This window comes from Artemia franciscana, unplaced genomic scaffold (genome assembly GCF_032884065.1).
Source record: "Artemia franciscana unplaced genomic scaffold, ASM3288406v1 Scaffold_740, whole genome shotgun sequence".
Classification (NCBI taxonomy): Eukaryota; Metazoa; Arthropoda; class Branchiopoda; order Anostraca; family Artemiidae; genus Artemia; species Artemia franciscana.
This window is the reverse complement of record NW_027067498.1, coordinates 116159-141493: the sequence shown is the minus strand read 5'-3', so window position 1 is coordinate 141493 and position 25335 is coordinate 116159. Positions and strand designations below refer to the sequence as shown.

General features: G+C 36.6%; 1 protein-coding gene across 6 annotated transcripts in view; it reads left to right on the top strand.

The window, feature by feature from the left end:
- The window catches only part of LOC136043586 (acylphosphatase-1-like), a 64441-nt gene that overhangs the window by 25277 nt on the left and 13829 nt on the right, over positions 1 to 25335 (top strand). For 5 of the 6 annotated variants that reach the window (XM_065728499.1, XM_065728497.1, XM_065728498.1 and 2 more), the window contains 2 exons: positions 1262 to 1371; positions 10280 to 11605. In XM_065728499.1, the coding sequence (XP_065584571.1) occupies positions 1262 to 1371; positions 10280 to 10394 (225 nt within the window). In that variant the 3' untranslated portion in view covers positions 10395 to 11605. Of the gene's footprint in view, positions 1 to 1261; positions 1372 to 10279; positions 11606 to 25335 lie in introns of those variants that run through there. The other variant, XM_065728500.1, reaches the window with a different exon arrangement.

The window sequence follows — 25335 nt, the reverse complement described above, 5'->3', positions numbered from 1 at the left end:
TGTGGATTCATCCCTGAAAGTTTCATTTTTCCTAACCTAAACCCTTTCTGAGATAGCAAAAAGTCAATTAACTAGAATTTTACCAAATTAAAACACTATGTGTATGCTGGTTGTCAAAAGGGCGTATCAGCGATATCTCAGGAATGGCTGAGGGCATTAATTTGAAATTTCAGGGACGAGTACTGTAAAGATTTTATGCTAAATCAAAAGAAACTATGTGCATCCAGGTTATCAACAGATTGCAACATCCAAGGAGAAACTTAGAATCAGAATATTCTATCAAAAGATACTATTTGCATCTCGGTTGCCAGAACGGCGTGTCTGAAATATCCCAGAAGCGACTAAGGACATTTACTTGAAAGTTTCTGGGAATGTCAAGGGGATTGTTGAAATAAATTAAAAGCCTAAGTAGAACTGTTAAATAAGAAGTAGAAATTTTAATTCTTACGCCAGAGACGTGAAAAACTTGAGAAATATCCATTATTTAACTCAAACCTTAGTTATCAAAAACGAACAGAAATTAATAAAAAAAAAAAAAAACGAAAAAGAAGTTTTTCTAAGAAAAGTAACAAGCCATATTAAACTTCAGGCCTTTAGAAGAAAATTCCTATAATAATCCAAACTCAAAACGGTCAGAAATTACTATTAAAGAATAAATGAAACCCAAAATGAACAGAAGTTAAAATAAACGATCGTAGAAAACATAACATGTCCTAATATAGATGAATAAATAAATATTAAAACGATTAAAAATCAAATTTAATGCAAGCCAAACTTAAAACGAACAAAAGTTACTACACAGTAATGCACAACAAGGGTTTCGCTACTGTCGTTTTACCTCTTCCCTGAATGGAAAAGTCTATAGCTTGTTGCATCATTTGCGTTTCACTGAAAGCAGGATATGTTGCAAATATTTTCTTTTATATTTACAACATCAAAAAATAAAATAGAAATTATATTGAAATAAAATTTGAATCCGTTTCAATGAGTACCTCCACGCATCAATAAATACTTCCTTATTAGTGCCCAAACACCCTTGTTTAGGCACTAAAGCTTCCTTATGCTATAGATTCCACGGGTGTGGTTTGTCCTAGTTAAACGTCAATATTTTTGGAAAGTGGCTCATTGACATAATTTTTTTTGTATATAAGGTTTATCTCTCTGAAGGGGAAATTAGATATTAAAAACTAAACTTGACACACAAAATTTGTAGTGAAACGATGACATTTGGCGTTTTATAATTATTTCTATTATTTTTTAGTATACTAAAGAAGAAGCAGAACGACTTGGTTTGAAAGGATGGTGTGCAAACACAAATGCAGGAACCGTAAAAGGACTTATTGAAGGTCCACAAGAAAAAATTAAGTTGATGTAAGTTTTCATTTGTACCACTTTTCTCTTGTGTACTTAATTTAAAATGTTTCCTCTACCGTTTGTTCTCTGTGTTTCCCAACCAGAACAACAAATTGTATTTAGTTATTTCACGTGGAAACGTGGTTCTGTGATTTTACAGTCAATTTTTGCCCGCAAGTACTTTAAATTTCTTCAAGTGAAAGAAGCATTTTTAAAGATTAAAAGAAATGCACATACTCTAAATTTCTTCAAGTAAAAGAAGCCTTTTTGGAGATTAAAAGAAATGCACATAATGAGGAAAAAAAACAACATATTTTGGGAAAAAAATAATGGGAAAAAATGTTTCTCTAACGTTTGTCATGTGTGTTTCCCTAACAGAAAAAAAACAAATTGTATTCAATTATTTCACGTGGAAAGAAGGTTCTGGGATTTTACGTTAAATTTTTGCCCGCAATTACTTTAAACTTCTTCAAGTAAAAGAAGCATTTTTGAAGATTAAAAGAAATGCACATAATGTGAAAAAAAACATATTTTGAAAAAAAAATGATGGGGAAAAAATGTTTCCTCTAACGTTTGTCCTGTGTGTTTCCCTAACAGAAAAAAACAAACAAATTGTATTCAGTTATTTCACTTGGAAACGTGGTTGTGTGATTTTACAGCCAATTTTTGCCCACAAGTACTCTAAATTTCTTCATGTAAAGGAAGCATTTTTGAAGATTAAAAGAAATGTACATAATGAAAAAAAAAACATATTTTGGGAAAAAAATAATGGAAGAAAACAGAAAAAAAAACAAGTTGTATCCAGTTTTTCACGTGCAAAAGTGGTTCTGTTAATTTATAGTCAATTTTTGCCCGCAAGTACTTTAAATTTCTTCAAGTAAAAGAAGAATTCTTGGAGATAAAAAGAAATGCACTTAATGAGAAAAGAATATATGTTCTTGTAAATTTAGTGTGCTTTGGGTGCAGATTTATTTTCAAAAACATAAAACATTATCCCACAAATCAATCAGTAGGTTGTACAAAACTAAAAAAAAGGAATTTCGATGGCAATCAAAACATCGAAAGAATTAGATTTATATGCTGATTCCAAATATACAAAAATTTTCAAGTTCAAACATGCGAAAATTTTTCAGATTTTTGAAAAAGGGGCGAATAGCCGAGGAATTTATATGAAACTCACATCATCAGATGCAGCATATTAGGGAACCTTACTGTAGAAATTTCATGCTCCTATCTCTAAAAATGAGGAATTTTCAATTGTTTTGGCACAAGAAAGATCATGGATGACTGTTCGTTTATTCAGAGGGAGCAAAACATTCAGTTCGTTTTTTAAGTGACCAAAAAGATCGGTCGGCAACTAGCCCTGCTTCCACGTATTTTTATTCCCAAATGTATAGGATTGAAATTTTGAGATAACCGTTTTGCTCATCAAAGTTGAAAGGTCCAATAATTATGTCTCTCGGGGTGACATAACCCCCAAAGCTCCTGGGTAAAAGGCTCTTAGTTGTGCAACTTGCCCAATATTTACATATAGTAATTGTTGTGGGAAATATATGGAAATTCATCAGTTGGGGGGGGGGGGGAGAAACCTTCATGAGAAGTAAAGTTTCTGGAGGGAATTTTACCCGAGGGGGATTTTCTGGTATGATTTGAAATACGGCCACAAAAAAATTTAACACAATTATTCTCACATAAATATTTCAAGGGACAGAAATTATTGCAAATATGTGTGGGAAGGGCTGTGCCCTTGCACGTACGCAGGAGGGCCTTTGGGCCCGGGCCCCTCCCGAAATTTTGTGAAATGTTTAATTTCCCCATGGTTTCTTGGGATTTCTGGCAAAACTAGGACATTCATTAAGAATCTAGATACATGTGTGAAGCCTTTTTAGGGGATTTTACAGCATGCAACTTTTTACCCTATTGAAGTAAGTAGCAATTGTAGTGTTAATTTTTTTTTTGTAAAGAGAGTTTGCTTTCCACAGCAAAATAGAATTATCCTTGATATTAGGGCGTTTATCCCCCCTTTTCAGGATAAAGTACAGCTTTTAATGGATAAATTTTGGAAATTATAATTTTTCGTAAAAATCTACATTTTTGCAATAGAAGAACTACCCCCACAGCACCCATATTGCACTGTTAACCGTAAAATTTCCCTTTCAGTGGGATATAATTGATTAATCACTGGTTCTAAATCGCTATGATTATGCCTAAAACGTACTTTTGAGGGTTCAGTCTTCTTCCCCCCTACCCGCTACAATACTAAAGATTAAAGTTAGTCTGTATTTTCTGATATACGTGCTTTTTGCATTACTAAATAAAACAAGAATTAAGAGCTCATATGACACTTGTGACGAGGTCGGAAGAGCCAAGAGCTCATATGGTATGACCTCTAGCAAAATTCTAAAAATCAATAGATTGCTTTAAAAGAAAAATCAGAAGCTTAATGCCGGTTGGGATTTAAAATAAGAGCTCTGAGTCACGAGGTCCTTCTAAATATCAAAATTCAATAAGATCTGATCACCCACTCGTAAGTTAAAAATGCCTCAATTTTGCTATTTTTTCCTCTCTTCAGCTCCTCAGATGGAAAACGACTTTATCAAGTCATTTTAGGCAGCTGCCTCACACGCCTACCAATTTTCATCGTCCCGGCACGTCCAGAAGCACCAAACTCGCCAAAGCACTGAACCCCACCCCCTAACTCCCCCAAAGAGAAGATCCAGTCCGATTTTGTCAGTCACATATCTACAACATTTATAAGCGTTTTCCAAGATTTCCGGTTTCCCCTCCAACTCCCCCTAATGTCAACAGATTTGTTCTGGATTTGAAATAAGAGCTCTGAGACATGAGTTCCTTCTAAATATCAAATTTCATTAAAATTCGGTCACCCGTTCTTAAGTTGAAAATACCTCAATCCTTCTAATTTTCCAAATTAATAACCCCCAGCTCCCCCAAAGAGAACGAATCCATTCAAATTATGTCAGTCTCGTATCTATAACTTGTGCTTATTCTTCCAATCAAGTTTCACCCCGATCTCTCCACTCTAAGCGTTTTCCAAGATTTATGGTTCCCCCCTCCGACCCTCCACGTCCCCGGATCTGATTCGAATTGAAAATGGAGCATCTGAGTCATGAGATTCTTCTATATATCAAGTTCCATTAAGATCCGATCACCCATTCGTAAGATACCTCGATTTTCCCGTTTTCCAAGAATTCTTGTTTCTCCCTCCAACTCCTCCCAATTTCACCGGATCTGGTCTGGATTTAAAATACAAGTTATTAAGCACAACATCTAAATATCAAATTTCATTAAGATCTGACTACCTGTTCGTAAGTTACAAATACATCATTTTTTCTACCCCTCCCCAACTCCACCAAAGAGAGCGGATCCGGTCCAGTTATGTCATTCATGTATTTTGGACTTGTGCTTATTCTTCTCACCAAGTTTCTTCCTGATCTCTCCGCTTTAAATGTTTTCAAAGATTCCCCCCCCCCCCCAATGACAATGGATCCGGTCGAGATTTAGAATAAGAGATATGAGTTACGAGGTCCTTCTAAATATGAAATTTCATTAAGATCCGATCACTCCTTCGTAAGTTAAAATAACTCATTTTTTTAATTTTTCAGAAATAATCCTCCCCCCAACTCCCCCAAAGAGAGCGGATCCGTTCCGGTTATGTCAATCACGTATCTAGAACTTGTGCTTATTTTTCCCACCAAATTTAATCCCGATCCCTCCACTCTAAGCGTTTTCCAAGATTTTAGGGCCCCCCAACTCCCCCCAATGTTGCCAGGTCAGATCAGGATTTAAAATAAGAGCTCTGAGATAAGATATCCTTCCAAACATCAAATTTCATTAAGATCTGATCACTCCTTCGTAAGTTCCCCCTCCCCCCAGCTTCCCCAAAGAGAGCGGATCCGTTCCAGTTATATCAATCACGTATCTAGGACTTGTGGCTATTTTTCCCACCAAGTTTGATCTCGATCCCTCCACTCTAAGCGTTTTCCAAGATTTTAGGTCCCCCTAACTCCCCCCAATGTCACCAGATCCGATTGGAATTTAAAATAAGAGCTCTGGGACACGATATCCTTCCAAACTTCAAATTTCATTAAGATCGGATCACCCTTTCGTAAGTTAAGAATATCTCATTTTTTTTTCGAATTAACCGTCCCCCAAGTCCCCTCCCAGATGGTCGAATTTGGGACGAAAATTTTTAATTTAATTTGGTCTGGTTCCTGATACTCCTGCCAAATTTCACTGCCCTAGCTTACCTGGAAGTGCCTAAAGTAGCAAACCCGGGACAGATAGACAGACCGACAGACCAACAGAATTTGCGATCGCTATGTGTCACTTGGTAGATACCAAGTGCCATAAAAAGTGCTACTTTACATCTGCTGTTTCGAAGGTTTTGCCCCCCCCCGAAAAAAATTCCTGCGTACGTGCCTGGTTGTGCCTTCCTTAATTCCTTGCTTTTTACGATATAGTTTGACTTTTTAACATAATCCTTTTAAGAACGACTCCTGAAACACAAGGGCTGCTGAATTTGAATACGAAATATTTAATGGGATCTAAAACTTTAGTGTAAAGAGCAAGAGATTTGGGAGGAAATATCCCCCTTGTATCAGGAATAATTTCTGTTCGTTTTATATTTTAGTTCTGCTCCTTGCTCTTTGTTGCAATAACTGGCTGAAATAACCTGATGCTTAAATAAAGTTTCAGCCAATAATTTTTGCACGTTTTAAGTTTTAATGTTGCTCCTTACTTTTAGTTGAAATAACTTTTTTTCTTTATTTAGAAATAAAGCATATACAAACACGCTTTCTTCATTTAGTAACTAATTCTATGTTATTGATTAATTGATTTTGATTATTATTGATACTATTGGTTAATAATTGATTTGTGTTTTGCACAATGATTAGGAAACGGGAATTCGTCTCTGATAGGAATTAAACAAAAAAAAACCAATTTTTTTAAATGAAACTAAGGAGCGACATTAAAACTTAAAACGAACAGAAATTACTCCGTATATGAAAGGGGCTTTTCCTACTCAACGCCCCGCTCTTTACGCTAAAGTTTGACTCTTTCTCTTAACTCTACCTTTTAAGACAGTAAAATACTTTAGCGTAAAGAGCGAGCGTTGAGGAGGAATGCCCCTTTCATATAAGGAGTAATTTCTGTTCGTTTTAAGTTTTAATGTCGCTCCATACTGTCATTTAAAAAAACTTGTTTTTTTTTGGTTTAATTTCTAAACGTTTTTGAATTAATGCATGTTTTGATCTTGGCTCTCCGCACATAAATAATTAAAACGAAATTTGTATATTAATTTTTTTGGGGGCTAAATGGCTTTTTCATAGTTTTAGTCGGAAGATTTTAAGAAAAAAGGAGCGAGGGAGGAGGCCTTGTTGCCCTCCAATTTTTTTATTACTTAAAAAGGCATTAACTTTAAATTTTTTACGAACATTTTCATAAGTAAAAAATATACGTAACTTACGAATTAACATACATAGCAAACTTCTGTATTCGTATGTTTTTTTTTTGCGTATATGAGGGGGATCGCCCCTCGTCAAATGCCTCGCTCTTTCCATTAAAGCTTAAATTTTGCCCCAATTCCTTAAGAATGACCCCTGAATCACAAAGGCCGTAGAATAAGTAGTTGTAATTACTAAAAATACTTTAGCGTAAAGAGCGAGGTATTACGAGGAGGTAAACCTCTTATATGCGTTATAATGTCTGTTAGTTTTCAGTTTTAATGCTGCTCCTCACTTTCAGTAGAAAAAACTTCATATTTATTTTTTCATTGTTTTTTTTTTCAAACAATACTAGAAAATCCTGCGCCCCCTCCATTGGGAGTGTCTTCTCCCATGTGAAGCTCCTCCATGAAAAGATCCTCCCACGTTAACCCCTCCCCTCAACTCTCCCCCAACCAAAAAATCCCCCTGAAATCGTCTGTACACTTCCCTGTAACCATTATTATATGTAAACACAGGTCAAAGTTTGTAACTTGCAGCCCCTCCCACGGGGACTGCGGGGAAGTAAGTCGTCCCAGAAGACATAGTTATTAGGGTTTTCGATTATGGTGAATAAAATGGCCATCTCAGAATTTTGACCGGTGACTTTGAGGAAAAATGAGCGTGGGAGGGGGCCTAGGTGCCCTCCAATTTTTTTGGTCACTTAAAAAGGGCGCTATAACTTTTAATTTCCGTTAGAATGAGCCCTTTCGCGACATTCTAGGACCACTGAGTCCATACGATCACCCCTGGGGAAAGAAACAAAAAACAAATCAACACACATCCGTGATTCATCTTCTGGCAAAACATGCGAAATTCCACATTTGTGTAGATAGGGGCTTGAAACTTCTACTTTACGGTTTTCTGATACGCTGAATCTGATGGTGTGATTTTCGTTAAGATCGTATGACTTTTAGGGGGTGTTTCCCCCTATTTTCTAAAATAAGGCACATTTTCTGAGGCTCGTAACTTTTGATGGGTAAGACTAAACTTGATGAAACTTATATATTTAAAATCAGCATCAAAATGCGATTCAGTTGATGTAACTATTGGCATCAAAATTCCGTTTTTTTTTTGAGTTACGGTTACTATTGAGCCGGGTCGCTCCTTACTACAGTTCGTTACCACGAACTGTTTGGAAAGTAGTTCCATCAACCGTCAAGTAGGAAATCATAGAATTAATTATGAAAACGAATAAAGAAATAACTATATTTTCTTAATAATTAATTTCGTGGGCTCTGAAGAGCTGTGCTTCTATCTACATTATTTTTATTTTTATTTAAGCCATGAAGGTAATTTCTAGTGTTTAGGATGCAATGAAAATCTTATAATTTTCTTTTACAATCTCTTTGAATCTGGTTTTCCTGACTTTTCAACCTAGGCTCGAATTAAAACTCGCAATTTATGTAACTATGTATTGGTAAGTGAGGGGGAGAGGGGTGTGAACACATATCCTTTTTATTGTATAGTCTTGATTTGATCCATTTTTGTCCAAGACATGGAGAACTCCAGGTGTAAACAAAACTCTAAAATTGATAAAATGTATTTCAAAGTCTTCCGTATTTGACAACTAAAGCGTGTTTCGGCTTGCCAAGATTATCCACTAAATAAGATTAACTACTTTTATAAACTATGAATATACATTTGCTTTGGCCAATAGAGAGTTAATGTGAAAGTCTCATCCTTGTAGGGTCCACCAGGTAAGTCCATTGAAGTGATTAGTATTATACATAAAAATCACATTGCTACGATTAACTTTAGAAGTGAGATTAGTAAATGGTTTGGCTTTGAATCGGGAGTTAAGCAGGGTCATATCTTTCTCTCGTTTATATGGATCATTTTGACGAAGACGAAGTCACTTAAACTAGGGATAAATGAAAGTGAAGAGGTTGTGTCCACTAACAAGAAGATCGACCAAGTGGATAGCTTCACATATCTGATTAGTGTTATTAGTGAAGATGGAGGATATAGTGAAGATATAAAATGTAGAATAACCATGGTTCAGGTTTTTTTCTCAGTTGAAAGAAGTTTGGAAGCATAGGAAGACAAGTCTGTGTACCAAAATAAGAATTTTAGAAGCTACAATGATGATAGTAGTCAAGTATGGCTCTGAAGCATGGGTTTTTGGAAAGACAGAAGAGGATTTCTTACAGAGGAATTGTCTGAGGATAGTTTTAGGTACTGTTTTGACTGACCGTATTTCAGACAACAGACCATACGAAAAATTTTACTCTATCCCTTTTCCTCTTGTTATAATGAAAGAAAGGTCGAGATGGGCTAGGCCGTGTTTTACGGACAAAGGATGACATATTGCCAAAGACCTTCTTTTTTTGGCAGATCATCTGAAAGCAAGCGAAAAGTTCTCGGTCGTCCTTGAATAGGATAGGAAGAGGTCATAAGGGAGTATTTAAGGGAAATTGAAACTTCTGGGGAGGGGGTGAATAATGAAGCTTTGGATAGATTGAGATAAAGGAGGAGCTTGCGCAGCTGTGTTGGCCTCAGGTGGCTATGTGCCACAGTAAGGAGCTAAAAATGGCATCAAATGTTAGGAGGATATCACCCTGAAACTTTATGGATAAGTAGTAGGATCAATAACACCCTCTTTAACCACAAAGATTAGGATAAGCAAGAATAAAAGACGTCACTCTGTTTTGATACGCTAGTCTGTTATTCTAATGTGTATATTAAAGTGTTCATATTAATGTTTATTCGTACTTACCCATATTGTTCCAGCTAACTCATGACTGCATCAGCATTTGTTGTAGTCTATTTTAGATTACCCCTTAGAAATTTGAGTTAACCCCAATCTAAACATTAACACGGTCTAATCATTTTACGCTCTACTTTGCACACAGGATGGCTGGTCCCCATCCCCACATTGTATTGCCTTGCTGAAGGGTCTTGAGACGGAAATATACATCACTGCTTTGGACCTTAAAAAGTTGAGTGCCGTATAGCCAACTTTGCACAATATAGCGATCTAAAATGTGCGCTCATATCTCTTTCTTTTTGTACAATTGATGAGAGTTTGCTTCAAAACAGCCAAGCTGTCCTAATTACAGGCAATAGTTTTTTTTTCTTTCTTTACGTACGACAGAAACGAAGACCAAAAAAAAAAAAAATTAAGGAAACGATAAAATTGAATGAGGCTGCTTTTCAGTGAATAAAGCGAAAAGGCAAAGCAAATATTTCGGCAAATACCTCTGCTTAGCCGTCCTTAGTGCTGAAAAAAGGAAGAGAAAAGATATAATATATACTATAAAAGGAAAAAATAACCATTTGAAGTAAACTGTACTATATCAAAACAGGTGAAAAGAACCAATAGGAAGGAAAGACCATACAAAATTTGATAGCACGTGAATGTATTATGTCATGTGTAGCCAATGGGTCTTCCAACATATTTACATCCTTTTTCTTTTCAGGAAAGAATGGTTACAGCACAAAGGAAGTCCACAATCTAAAATTGAGCGTACAGTGTTTTCTGACGAAGAACAAATTGAAAGTCTAACCCACAGGGATTTTAAGATAAAAAAATAGTTTTTTTTCTAATCATCAACAATTAACAATATTCTGTTTATTTATAAAAGTTTCAGTATAATTATATTACAATATGGTCAGGTCTAGTGATAATGATGAGTATAGCTATAGATCTAAAGACTCAAGTAAGCGCTACTCAGACACACGTAGTTTGTCGGACAGCTTTCTAGACTCGAGGAGGGTGAAAAGAGAAGAGTATGGCAGGAGCGGCTGTCCAGATATTTGGGGTGACTCGCCTACTTCCACAGATGGTTGGTTTTTAGATGTGGATATCTTAGATGCTAGTGGAATATATGAAAGCAACCAATCAGAGAAGGAGAAAGATTCATCGTTGAAAAAATCTAAGAAAGGTAGAAAAAAGAAAAAGAAAAGAGAATCAAGGGCTTCAAGTTCAAGTACTTCTTCAAGTGAAACTAGAAAACACAAAAAGAGTAAGAAAAAGAAGAAACACAAAAAGAAAAAAAACATTGATAGCTGTGACGCGGATGAATGGGTCGAAGCTCCACTGTCTGTTAAAATTGGTGGACAAACTGCAAAAGTACTTGACGAAGATGAGGGTATTGGCCCAACCCTGCGTCCTACTGTACGACTTGATGCTAAAGAAATGGGGAAGGCTTTACTTCCAGGTGAAGGCGCTGCTATGGCTGCATTTGTAGCAGAAGGAAAGCGAATTCCAAGAAGAGGTGAAATAGGACTTACCTCTGAAGAAATTGACTCCTATGAAAAAATTGGCTACGTTATGAGCGGTAGTAGACATCGACGTATGGAGGCCGTTCGTCTTCGAAAAGAAAATCAAATTTACTCTGCTGATGAAAAGCGAGCTCTAGCCATGTTCAGCAAGGAAGAAAGACAAAAGCGAGAGAACAAAATTCTATCTCAGTTCAGGGAGATGGTTACAAAGAAGACTCGGGAAAAATAATCTGTTTGTTTGAACGGGCACAGCTCCCCTGAGAAACGAGAAGGTATTTAAAAAGTGTATAGAAAAAAGAAAGTGGGAAATATTCACTTTTGAATCCTTGTAAAAAAAAACGAAGCTCCTGATAGCACTTCTTCCTCCCTCCCCCATGGGAAAATTCATGTTGGCACTCATGAACATTTACTCCTGAAGTCTAATGTGGTGTAGTTAGTATTTGTGCCAAGACTAACATTCAGTTCTGATTGTTTTTTATGTCATTTGTTTTTTCCTAGTTGAATAAAATATTGAGAACCAATCTTCTGGATGCGCTGCATTTCTATTTATCTTTGTTTTAGATGGTGTTCCTTATATTTTCTTTTTTTTTTCTAGTTTCAACTGTATAACATTAAAGAGAACTACTCTTAATTTTTTATGTCTCGTTGCTATAAATGCGGGAACTTTAAACGAAGAGAAAACAAGACAAGTAAACGAGAAAGTGAAACGAGAATAAACGAGAAATAATTCGAAAGGGGGAAAAAAAAAATCCGGCACTTGAGCCTTGACTATCTCTTTACTAATGCTCATTCTTTTTAAGATTGATGGATGAGATATAACGGTGATATGCTTATTCCATTTTAACCATGCTCCAACATATATTTCATCAAGAACAGGAAAAATTGAATTTTTCCTTGAGACAGCCTGGGGTCTGGGGAATAATTACGAGAAATTGCAGCGAGACAGGAAAATAGCTGACTGTGTTATAGTCTCGTTTGCTTTTGCTAATGTGTACTCTGCACGCTTCGTCCTTTTTATCTGATATTTTCTATGATATATCCAGGAAGAAGCTCATCCTAGTGTAGTGCCTATAATAGCCTAGTTGTTTAGTTGAGAACAGGACAGAAACTAGACTGCTACCCAGATAACTTTTTTCCGTCTAGATTTTCTAGTTTGTTTCCAATTTAAATGCATCCCAATCCCCCTACCCAGTGGAGTAATTTCATCAAAATACTAAGGGGAGGGGGGGTTAAAATTGGACCCAATTATCATACATCAAGTAAAAATGACAGTAAAAACTGAGAAATGAGGCATATAAAACCATAAAGATATCCTAAAGAAAACTGACCTGTTTCTGTGGATACTTGGATTATGTAGGGTTATCTTATTTTATTAGCTTATACAGTATTTTTGGAAAAAGTTTCAGGGGAGAGGGCAAATTGGGGTCTAGGGGGAGACTGACAGATGTCTGGCCCCTGCCCTATAGCAAATCACGTCCCTGTCTCTACCCTTGACCCTTTTTATCTGATGTTTTCTATTAATTATCCAAACAGAACCATCTTTGATCTCTTTTCTCTCACTTTTCTCTTGCTTTGGAGTAGATAATTTTTTAAACAAATTGTCTCTCCATTTGCAGTTAAAAGGAAATGAAAATTTTGAAGAACCGGTGATTTTATTATCAATAATCAAGACTATAGTGTTGCCTATAGTAAAGGCCATACGGCTCCAATGTTCTATTATTATCATTTTTTTCCCAGAGGCACTCCATATAGAAGGGCTCGTCGCATAAACTTCGGAAGTGGCTCCTTCGATTGAAAATTGGAAATTCTAGTGCTGTTTTTAAGAGTCAAAAGTGATCGGAGGGCAACTAAACTAGTTTCAAGATCCTGTAACGAAAACTCCTGGGGCGACACAACCCCTCAGGGCCTGGGGGCAGGTGTTGTAAGTTATGCTCTCGGGGCATGTATGGTTCTCATGAAAGGGATGCTCGTATAAACTTCAGAGGGGGATCATTTGATGAAGATTAAAAGTTCCAGTTTAGTTCTTAAGAGTCAAAAGCGATTGGAGGACAACTAGTCCTCCCCATGGCCCTTTTTTTACCAAATGCATCCAATTAAAGTTTTTAGATAGCCATTTGGATAAAAATTGTTCAAAGATCAGATAAAAGAAATTATGGGTTTTATGGAAAGGATGCTCGTATAAACTTTAGAGAGGGCTCATTTGATTGGAAATTGAAAATTCAAGTTCTCTTTTTAAGAGTCAAAAGAGATAATTTTTTCCCCAAACCCATTCGATAAAAATTTTGAGATAGCTATTTTGTAAAATATAGCTCAAAGGTCAGATAAGAAAAACTCCGGTTCGATACAAGCCTTAGGGCCTGGGGCGTTGTTAGCTGTGTACTGGGACCATATATGGTTCTTATGGAAGGGATGCTTGGATAAACTTCAGAGAGGGCTCATATGAATAGAAATAAATCGTTCTAGTTCACTTTCTGAGAGTCAAAAAAAGATCAGGGGGTAAATAGTCCCCTAATCGCCTTTTCCCAAACCCACCTCATGGAAATTTTGAGATAGCCATTTTTTTTAAAATAGTTCTAAGTTCAGATAACTAAAACTTCGGTGTCGACACAACCCCCCAGGGCCCGGGAGCAGGCGTTGTAAGTTATATCCATCGGGTATATATGTGTCTTATGAAAGGGATGCTCGTATAAACTTCAGAGAGGGTTCGCTTTGATTGCAAACTGAAAGCTCTAGTTCACTTTTTAAGAGTCAGAAGAGATCCAAGGGCAATTAGCCCCTCCATGCTCTTTTTTCTTAAAAATCATCTGATAATAATTTTGAGATAGCCATTTTGTTAAAAATAGTTAAAAGGTCAGATAAGAAAAATTCCAGTGTTGACGCAACCCCCGGGGCAGGTGTTGTAGGCTAAGGTATGGGGGCATATATGGTTCTTATGGACGGGATGCTCGTATAAACTTCGGAGAGGGGTCATTTGATTGAAAATTGAAAGTTTTTGTTCACTTTTTAAGAGTAGAAAAGAGATCTGAGGGTGACCAGCTCCCCTAGGCCTTTTTCCTCAAACCGATCCTATACAAATTTTGAGGTAGATGTTTTTAAAAATAGTTCAAAAACAGATAACAAAACTCTGGGTTTGACACAAAACCCTGGGGGATATAAGGTTTTTATGTAAGGTTTGGTCGCATAAACTTTGAAGGTGGCTCATTTAATTAGAGATTGAAAGTTCTAGTTCAATTTTGGAGAGTCAAAAAAGATCCAAGCGCAACTAGCCCCCCCCTCCTCCCTCGCCCTTTTCCCCCAAACCCGTCCGATAAAAATTTTGTGATAGCCCTTTTGGAAAATAGCTAAAACATCAGATAGCAAAAACTCAGGGGTCGACACATTCCCGGAAAGCCCGGAGGCAAGTGTTTGAAGTTGTGTCCCAGAAGCGTATAAGCTTTTTATGTAACAGGTATTCATGTAAACTTCAAAGCTGGCTCATCTGATTAGCAATTGAAAATTCTAGTTTCCTTTTATGAGTCAAAAGTTAACAGAGGGCATCTACGCCCCCCCCTGAAATAAACACCCTCTTTTCCCAAATGTATTAAATCAAATTTTTACATAGCCAGTTTGTTTGAAATAGTCCAACGATTAGATAGCAAAATCTTCATTTTCAACATACCCCCCCCCTCACTGAGCCAGGGGAATGGTTGTAACTTATGCTGCGAGGGCATATAAAATTTTATAGAAGAGATGGTCGTATAAACTTAGGAGGGGACTCAAATGATAAAAGATTGAAATTTCTAATTTCAAACAGTTCGTGGTAACGAACTGTAGTAAGGAGCGACCCGGCTCAATAGTAACCAAAACTCTAAAAAACGGAATATTGATACCAACTGTTACATGAAAAGAATCGCATTTTATTGCTGATTTTAAATACATATGTTTCATCAAGTTTAGACATACCTATCGAAAGTTACGAGCCTGGGAAAATTTATTTCCCAGGCCTTATTTTAGAAAATAGGGGGAAACAGCCCCTAAAAGCTATAGAATCTGAACGAAATCACACCATCAGATTCAGCGTATCAGAGAACCCTATTGTACAAGTTTCAAGCTCCTATCTACAAAAATGTGGAATTTTGTATTTTTTGCCAGAAGACAGATCACGGATGCGTGTTCATTTGTTTGTTTTTTTTTCCAGGGGCGATCGTATCGACCCAGTGGTCCTAGAGTTTTGCGAGAGGGCTCATTCGAACGAAAATGAAAAGTTCTAGTGCCCTTTTTAAGTGACCCAAAAATTGGAGGGAACCTGGGCCCCCTCCCACGCTCATTTGTATCCCAAAGTCATCGGATCAAAATTCTGAGCTAGCCATTTTATTCAGCATCGTCGAAAAATCTTATAACTATGTCTTTGGGGACGACTTACTCCTCTACAGTCCCCGTGGGAGGGGCTGCAAGTTACAAACTTTGACCAGTGTTGCATATAGTAATGGTTATTAGGAAGTGCACAGACGTCTTCAGGGGGATTTTTTTGTTGGGAGGAGGGGTTGAGAAGAGGGGTTTATGTGGGGGAAACTTTCCATGGAGGAATTTGTCATGGGGGAAGAAAATTTCTATGAAGGGGGCGCAGGATTTTCTAGCATTATTTAAAAAAACAATGATAAAATAAATATGAAAAAGTTTTTCAACGGAAAGTAAGGAGCAGCATTAAAACTTAAAACGAACAGAAAATATTACGTATATAAGGGGTTCACCTTCTCCTAATACCTCACTCTTTACGCTAAAATATTTTGAGTAATTTCAACTATTTATTCTACGGCCTTTGTGATTCAGGGTTTATTCTTAAGGAATTAGGACAAAATTTAAGCTTCAGTGTAAAGAGTGAGGTATTGACGAGTGGGCGAACCCCCTCATATACGTAATAAAAACATACGAATATAGAAGTTCGTTACGTAAGCTAATTCGTAAGTTACGTATATCTTTTACTAATGAAAACATTCGTAAAAAACAAAGTTCTAGTTGCCTTTTTAAGTAACCAAAAAATTGGAGGGCGACTGGGCCTCCTCCCCCACTCCTTTTTTCTCCAGATCGTTCGATCAAAACTATGAGAAAGCCATTTAGCCCAAAAAATAGATATCTAAATTTCGTTTGAATTATGTATCTGCGGAGAGCCAAATTCAAAACATGGATTAACTCAAAAACGTTCAGAAATTAAGTTAAAAAACAAGTTTTTTTTAACTGAAAGTAAGGAGCGACAGTAAAACTTAAAACGAACTGAAATTACCCCGTATATGAAAGGGGTTGTTCCCTCCTCAACGCCCTGCTCTTTACGCCAAAGTTTTTACTCTTTTAAAAAGTAGAGTCGAGTGAAAGAGTCAAACTTTAGCGCAAAGAGCAAGTCATTGAGGAGGGAACAGCGCCTTTCGTATACGGGGTAATTTCTGTTCGTTTTAAGCTTTAATGTCGCTCCTTACTTTCAGTTAAAAAAACCAGTTTTTTTATTTAATATCTTATAAGAGTCAAAAGTAATCCGATGGAAACTAGCCTCTCTCCTTTGAGTCTTCTTTGGTAAAGAATTGGTATATGGGTTCACAAAACGTGAATAACCTAGGTCTAGGAGAAAGACATGGAAAAATTGGTCTGAAATTAAAAAAAGGAAAGCTTTCCAATATTATAGAAGCAAGAAATTGATATTGGGGTGTCCAAAAATCTCAATAATCTAGGCCTATGAACACAATGTGGAAAAATAGGGTTAAATTGTTAAAATGAAGTCCTGTGAATAGTGTTGTGGTAAGAAAAGGGTAAGTGGGTCCATACGAATCTGAATAATCTAGTTTTAGGAGTACAACATGGTCTGAAATAAAAAAAAATAAGGCTTTTGAATACTATGAAGATGAGAAATTGATACATGGGTCTCCAAGAATCTGAACAATTTAGGCTTAAGAACGCAATCTGGAAAAGCAGGGATTAAAGTATTAAAATGAAGCCTCTGAATAGTATTGTAGTAAGAAATTGGTATGTACACAAACCCGAATAGTCTAGGTTAAGAAGTACGACATGGGAAAAATTCATATAAAATCAAAAAAATTAAGGCTTTTAAATACTATGGATTCTTTGGGGTTCCCAAAAATCTAAACAATCCGCATTGCTGTGGAACAGTCTTTTGGCTAAAATAAATGTATACGTTAATCACTATCTTTTAGGACCACACGCACCTTTAAAAACAAATGCTCTACCGTGCGACAGTAATGTTTATGAAGCTCAAAGCCCAATATGTGTATAGGTTTCGAAAATTCTAAATCAATTAACTATCTCAGAATGTTCACACAATAGCATTTAGCCTTCTTTTGGCTAGAATTGTTGTTTTTCACTACAAAATACACCCAGATTCAGCCACACAAACGCACAAAACCGGACACAGAGACAGAAAAATACAGACTCAAACACGGAGGCAGGGTGAGGGAGAGACAAAACACCAAATAGACGGAGTCAGACACACAAACACTCAAAGATAGACACAGAGACGTGCAAACTCACAGTCACGGAGAAACAGAGAGCTATAAAAACAAACACAGTGTCAGACACACAAAGATAGACAGACAGGCAAACACACAGGCAAGGTGAGAGAGAGAGAAAAAAACACGCATAAACACATAAAGATAGACAGAGAGACAGGCAAACACACAGGCACGGTGAGGGAGTGACAAAAAACACACACAAATACAGAGTCAAAAACACACAAGAACAGACGCAGAGACAGACACGCACACTCACACACACAGACACAGACAGAGAGAGACAAAACAGAAACAAAAACACACAGAGTCAAACACTCCAACATAGACACACAGACAGTCAAACTCACAGGGAAGCTTACGAACCAGAAAACACACACAAACACACAGAGGCAGAAACGCAAACGCACAACGATAGACACAGAGACAGGCAAACACACAGTTAAACACACAATCACGGGAGAGAGGGAGACAAAAAATACAGAGTCATACACGTAACCTACGATGATAGACACAGAGATATGCAAACACACAGCCAAACACACAGGCACTGTGAGAGAGAAATACGATAAATCCACACACAAAAGCACAGAGTCAAACATGAATTAGGTTTTACCAGAGTCTGAGAGGAATGATTCGGATTCCTTCTAGAGTTGGGGACATATGAATTGGGAATTTATCAAGATTCAGTCAAACACAAACGCTACTATCAACTTACAAGCGGTATACTAGAGTCTGAAATAGACGAATATGGTTTAGACCAAAGTCTTAGAGACATGAGTGAGATTCTTCTTAGAGTAAGAGATATGTGAAGTAGGAATTTAGTAGGATTCAGTCAAACAGAGACACTACTATCAACTGACAAGTGGTATACTAGAGTCTGAAACAGGTGAATTAGGTTTTTACCAAAGTCTAAGAGAGATGAAATCGAATTCTTATGAGAATTAGACGCATATGAAGTGGGAAGTTATCAGGATTCAGTTGAAAAAGAGAGACAACACTAACAACTAACAAGTGGTATACTAGTTTCTGAAATAGATCTATTAGGTTTTTAGCAAAGTCTGTTAGAAATGAATTGGATTCTTTTTACAGTTAGAGACATATGAAGTGGGAATTCAGCAAGATTCAGTCAAACAAAGACACTATTATCAGCTCCCAAGTGATATACCAGAGTCTGAATTAGGTTTTTACGAAAGAATAAGAGCGTTGAAATTACATTGTTTTTAGAGTTAGATACATATGAACTGGGATTTTATCAAGATTCTGTCAAATACAGACACTACTATCAACTCACAAGTAATATACTAGAGTCTGAAATAGGTGAATTAGGTTTTTACCAAAATCTAAGAGAGACGAAATCGAATTCTTATTAGAATTAGACACATATGAAGTGGGAAGTTATCAACATTCTGTCAAACTCAGACATTACTATCAACTAACAAGTGGTATGCTAGAGTCTGAAATATATCATTTAGGTTTTTAGCAAAATCTGTTAAAGATGATTTTGGATTGTTTTTAGAGTTAAAGAGACATTAGAAGTGGGAATTTAGCAAGATTCAGTCAAACACAGACACTATTATCAGCTCACAATTGGTATACTAGAGTCTGAATAAGGGGAATCAAGTTTTTATGACTGTCTGAGTGTTAAAATTGCATTGTTATTAGAGTTAGAGACATATAAAGTGGACATTTATCAAGATTTTGTGAAACACAGACACTTCTATCAGCTCACAAGTGATATACTACAGTCTGAAATAGATGAATTAGGGTTTTACCAAAGTCTGAGAGAGATGAATCCGATTCTGTTTTGAGTTACAGACATATGAATTGGAGTTTATCAAGATTCAGTCAAACACAGACACTACTATCAGATCTTAAGTAGCATACTAGAGTATGAAATAAATGAATTAGCTTTTTACCATCGTCTGAGAAAGATCAATCGCATTGTTTTCAGGGTTAGAGACATACAAAGCGGGAATTTATCAAGATTCAGTGAAGCACAGACACTATGATCAGCTCACAAGTGGTATGCTAGTTTCCGAAATAGACGAACTAGGTTTTTTGCCAAAGTCTGAGAGAGATTAGTATTAGTCTGAGAGAGTCTGAGAGATTAGTCTGAGAGAGGTAATATTATGCATAGATACTACCAGCAAATCACTGGTCTTATACTATGAAGTGCTATTGATGAATCGGATTCTTTTTAGAGCAGAGACATATGAAGTGGGAATTTATTAAGATTCAGTCATATAGAGACACTACTACCAGCTCACAAGTGTTATGCTAGAGTCTGAAATAGGTGAATTAGGTTTTTACCATAGTCTGAGAGAGATGAATCGGATTCTTCTTTGAGCTAGAGACATATGAAGCAGGAATTTATCAACATTGAGTCAAACTCAAATACTACTCTCAAATTGCAAGTGGTATACTAGAGTCTGAAATAGATGAATTAGGTTTTTAGCAAAGTCTCAGAGAAATGAATTGAACTCTTTAGAGTTAGAGGAATATGAAGTGGGAATTTATCAAGATTCAGTCAAACACAGACAATACTATCAGATCACGAGTGCTATGCTAGACTTAGAAATAGCGTTGTTGATGTTGCTGTATCGGGAGTTTTGTCTCTGAGGACTACTATGCAGCCTCAACATAATGATCGATTCCTTAATCGTGCGAATAATGTTAATCAATGTGAAACTACGAGGTAATTTGAGTACCTTGTCGAGTTTTGAATTAGCCCTTTTCCAGCCACCTCGTGCCCCAAGAACAATCGGGATTACATCCACAGCTTTGATTTCTCCTAACCCAGGAATGTCTCTTGGAGTAAGAACGCTCTACTTTCGTACTTTTTCTTCAGCAGCTCGTTTAAAGACTTCAGGGTGGTCATAGGCCACAGTCAAATCCACCATGTAGGCAACCCCTTCTTTATAAATTATTAAATCTGGCTTGAGCCGTTGAATTCCATTTGTCAAATAGAATTCCCGGAGGAATTTAAAGTTATCACGCTGCAGATACTCAGCCAAAGAATTAACCACTTTATACGCTTGATCCGCATACCTTGGACGAACGGGAATGATTGCAACACGTGTTGAACTGTTTCTTATGAGTGACACCCGTGATACAAGGATAACAATAGAGCCGATACTGACTTTACAACAAGAATTCTGCCTGGGAATGCATTAGATGACTTACTTAGACTTAGTTCCTCTCACGTCAAGGGGCGATTTGGGCATCTTAAGTAGTTCTTCATATCGGCCTGTCCTGCACTTTCGACCAAAGTTCCCTCATCGAATTCCTCACCAATTTCACCGCCTTCTCTAGCAACCCGAGGATTGTTTTGGTCTCTTTGATTTACAATGACGGAAGCTTTCTAATACAACATGTCGTGAGGCTTCCTTTTATCACCCATTTGTACAATATGCCCCTAATACATTCATTACCGCTTTACAATGACATCTATAATAGTGTTTTGACTATCATACAACATATTTTGTTGTTTCTCCCCAACTCTCTCTCTCTCTCTATCTCTCTATATGCAGTGTAAGTAGAATCCTTAAAAAAAGCAAACAATGTATATTTTTATCCCCTAGGATCAAAATAGCTATAGACTTTGGTAAAATCAATAATTAATATTGGAGCAATGATTTCAACTATCGAGATGAAACTTCCGGGGGATGACGGCAAATCAATTTTGAATTCAATCCATGAATTAGTTTGAATTGGAACCTTTAGAGGAAAGTATAAAGTAATATTTAAACATAAATGTAAGAAGTGCATAAACAAAGCTGAAGATGACAAGCTTATCCTGGTCGTGATTTTTTCTTTTAGAAAAACAAATTTTGCAGTGGCCTTTTTTAACTCATAAATTTTTTCAACTTTTTTTTCATGTATTTGAATAACCCCGTATATGCTTATAAAAAAATATTTTGCTACGATATTTGTTTGGAATATGAAATGAAAAAGGATTACATATACTGGTCGTATTTTTCATTTTAGCAAAACAACTTTTGCAGAGACATTTTTTTCTGGACAATTTTTTTTTTAACTTGGAAATTTTTCTACTTTTTGTATGTCTATAGGGCCCAAGTTATTCTTTGGAAATCAATGAACTCCGAGTGTTCATTGCACTCAATGAATACTAACGTGTCTACGCATTATTGCACATAGTTGGCATGCTGCACCGACTTAATCCAAACTTACCCCACTTAAAAGCAGTAAGCCTAACCTTGCTTAAAAAAAAGTCATTTTTCTTTTCCAAGGTAAATTAAAGGTTTGTTTCTACCTTAACAGTATTTACGTAATGTTTTTGCAATGAAAATTGACGTAAGTTGAAACATTAGTCACTTTTTTCAGTGCAATGGAATGGGTTTTTTTTAAATAAATTTGGTCTTACCATTTTCTCAATGAAAATTCATGTAAGACAAAACATATTAAATTTCTTGAAAGACGAATCATCAATGATTTCTTGAGAAAATTTAAAAGGTTTTTTTCTTCACAAATTCATGTTACGTTTTTTTAAACGAAAATTAACGTAAGACTAAACATCAATAATTTTTTTAAGGGAATGGAAAAGGTTTTTTCTTACAGTAGTCAGTTAGTATTGTTATGTAATGACAATTCATAGAAAACAAACACTAGTTAACAAAATTTTATGTTTTACTGCCAAAATTTTTTGACGCTCGGATTGCGAGGTACAAAAACATATCGACGAGATTATTCTTTGAGAATTTTCTTCCGTAAGACAGTATCGCCTAAGAAAATTAGTTGGTATGGATAAATGCTTACGGTTGTTTTGCTTTGGGGGCATTATTTCTGACCATGTTTTTGATAGCTTAGTGGAATTGGGTCTTCGCATACAAGAAGTCTTTGGATGCAGTGAGACTTGCGGGCCCCATTTGTAGGCTGAGTTCAATGCCGAAGAAGGTTGGCTGTTCAATTGCCATAAAAATCAAAAGGCTTCTATTCTGAAAACAGGTGAGCATGTATTAAGTGGAAAAAACATATTTCTGGATATCTTGGTGACGAAGAAACGACAAATAAAGTCATTGATAAGGACGGGTCATACCACACGGGATGCTTTATTAAAAGTATGAAGACTAGAGATTTCTATGATTAGGAAGACAAAATTGAAAATGAAATAAAAAAAGTCCTGCCATTTGTTCAATACATCTATATATGTATAAATAAGTTGTATGTGTTTTATGTCTGTTACTCTATGTCTGTTACGCCAGATTATATCTTCTATATATATAAAAGTAAGTTGTCTGTCTGTCTGTCTGTCTGTCGAGTGACGTCATTATAAGGATTGAGCTGTATATCGTCATGAAGTTATTTGTCGTCATGTTTGTTATGACGATGCTTATTATATGACGTCATTATAAATATTTAAGAGAATCGTTCAAAGACAAATTTTTAATTGTAAGATGTCGAGTGACGTCATTATAAGGATTGAGCTGTATGTCGTCATGAAGTTAGTTGTCGTCATGTTTCTTTTGATGATGTTTAGTATATGACGTCATTATAAGTATTTAAGAAAATCGTTCAAAGACAAATTTCTAATTGTAAGAAGATCGTGAAGAAAAATTTTTAATTGTAAAATGACTGAAGAACCTACACTGGCAACAGCCGAGGAAGCTGCTCAAAGAGTCTATGCCAAAAAACTTGCGGCTGATAGAGAAAGTAAGAAAAGAAAGCGGGCCGAGGAATCACAAGAACAGCAAGAAAACAGGCTTGCGGCTGATAGAGAAAGTAAGAAAAGGAAGCGTGTCGAGGAATCACAAGAACAGCAAGAAAACAGGCTTGCTGCTGATAGAGAAAGTAAGAAAAGAAAGTGTGCCGAGGAACCACAACAACAGTGTGAAAATAGGCTTGCGGCAGATAGAGAAAGTAAGAAAAGCAAGCGTGCCGAGGAATCACAAGAGCAACCTAAAAAATTATCGCCTGGCATTCAGGTACAGCCCAGTCGATGATCATAGCTTCAGTAGATGTGTTCAAAGCGGGACTATGTCTAAAATTTGTCCCTATTGCAAGGCCTTGAAATTCAATGGTGAAACAATGGGAATGTGTTGCGCCTCAGGAAAAGTTAAACTTCCGCTACTGGCTGCATCACCAGAGCCATTGAAGACTTTGCTTACTTGAACTACGTCAGAATCTAAGAGTTTTTTTTTATCACAGATCAGAAAATATAACTCATGTTTCCAAATGACGTCGTTTGGTGCCCAAATTGAAAATCCAGATCAATTTATGCCTACTTTCAAAGTAAAAGGGCAAATTTATCATAGAGCAGGGTCCCTTCTACCATTCTCAGGCGAGAATCATAAATTTTTACAACTGTACTTCATCAGTGAAAGAAATTCCGAATTGAATGCACGCTGCAAAATTTCTCCCGACGTTGAAAGGACAATCGTTTCTCAATTGCAACACTTTTTCCACGAAAATAATAATTTAGTGCGTCTGTTCAAAACGGCCATCGATTTGATGCCTACTGATACACATAGAATTGTTATTTCCGCTGACAAAACGCCTCCTGGCCATCATGTGCGTAGATACAATGCTCCAACTATCGACGAAGTGGCAATCGTTATGGTCGGTGATCAGTTTTTACCTCGAGATATTATTCTTCATTAGCGAAACGCTCAGTTGGTAAGAATTGCTGAAACTCATCGATGCTACGATGCCCTACAATATCCTATCATTTTTTTTGGATGGAGCCGACGGCTATCACTTTAATATTAAATTGATAAATCCAGCCACTAACAAAGAAATGAATAAGAAATGCAGCGCAATGCATTATTATTCCTATAGACTAATGATTTGGCAGGATGAAGACAATTATATTTTAAAATGCCGTCAATTGTTTCACCAATACATCGTTGATATGTATGCAAAATTTGAATCAGAACGTTTGCTATTTATCCGTCTGAATCAGACCAAGCTCTGCTCTGAACAATACATTCATTTGCCAGATGCAGTTGTAAATGACGGTAATACCACAAACGTTGGAAGATTAACGATTTTACCCTCGTCATATGCTGGCAGTCCCCGTCATATGCATGAATATGCTCAAGATGCTATTGTGTATGTTCGTCTCTACGGTCGTCCAGATTTAATTTATTACACTTACATGTAATCAATCTTGGGACGAGATACAGCAGCTTTTACTTCAAGGACAATCGGCGGTTCATAGACATGACATTACGGTCAATGTCTTCCGGCAAAGGTTCAAATCACTGATAAACTACATAGTAAAACTTGAAGTGTTTGGGTCAGTGCGATGCTGGATGTACTCAGTGGAATGGCAAAAACGAGGATTGCCACACGCACATATACTAATCTGGCTACATTACAAAATTACTTCTAATGAAACTGATGATGTGATTTCCGCTGAAATACCTGATGAAATTGTCGATAAGGGCTTATATGGTATTGTGGAAAAAAAATATGATACAGGGACCTTGCGGTGCACTGAACGAAAAATCACCATGCATGGCCAAAGGAAGGTGCACAAAGCAATAGCCTCGACTTTTAGTACCCAACACAATTACTGGCAATGATGGTTACCCACAATATTGAAGAAGATCTACGGAAGATGTCGGTAAAACAGCAATAATAAAGAAGCGTAATGGTACCACCATCGACGTAGATAACCAGTGGATTGTTCCATATTCCCTTTTATTATTAAAAACATTTAATGCACACCTAAACGTTGAATACTGTATCTCGTAAAGGCAATCAAATACATATATACGTCAACAAAGGCAGTGACA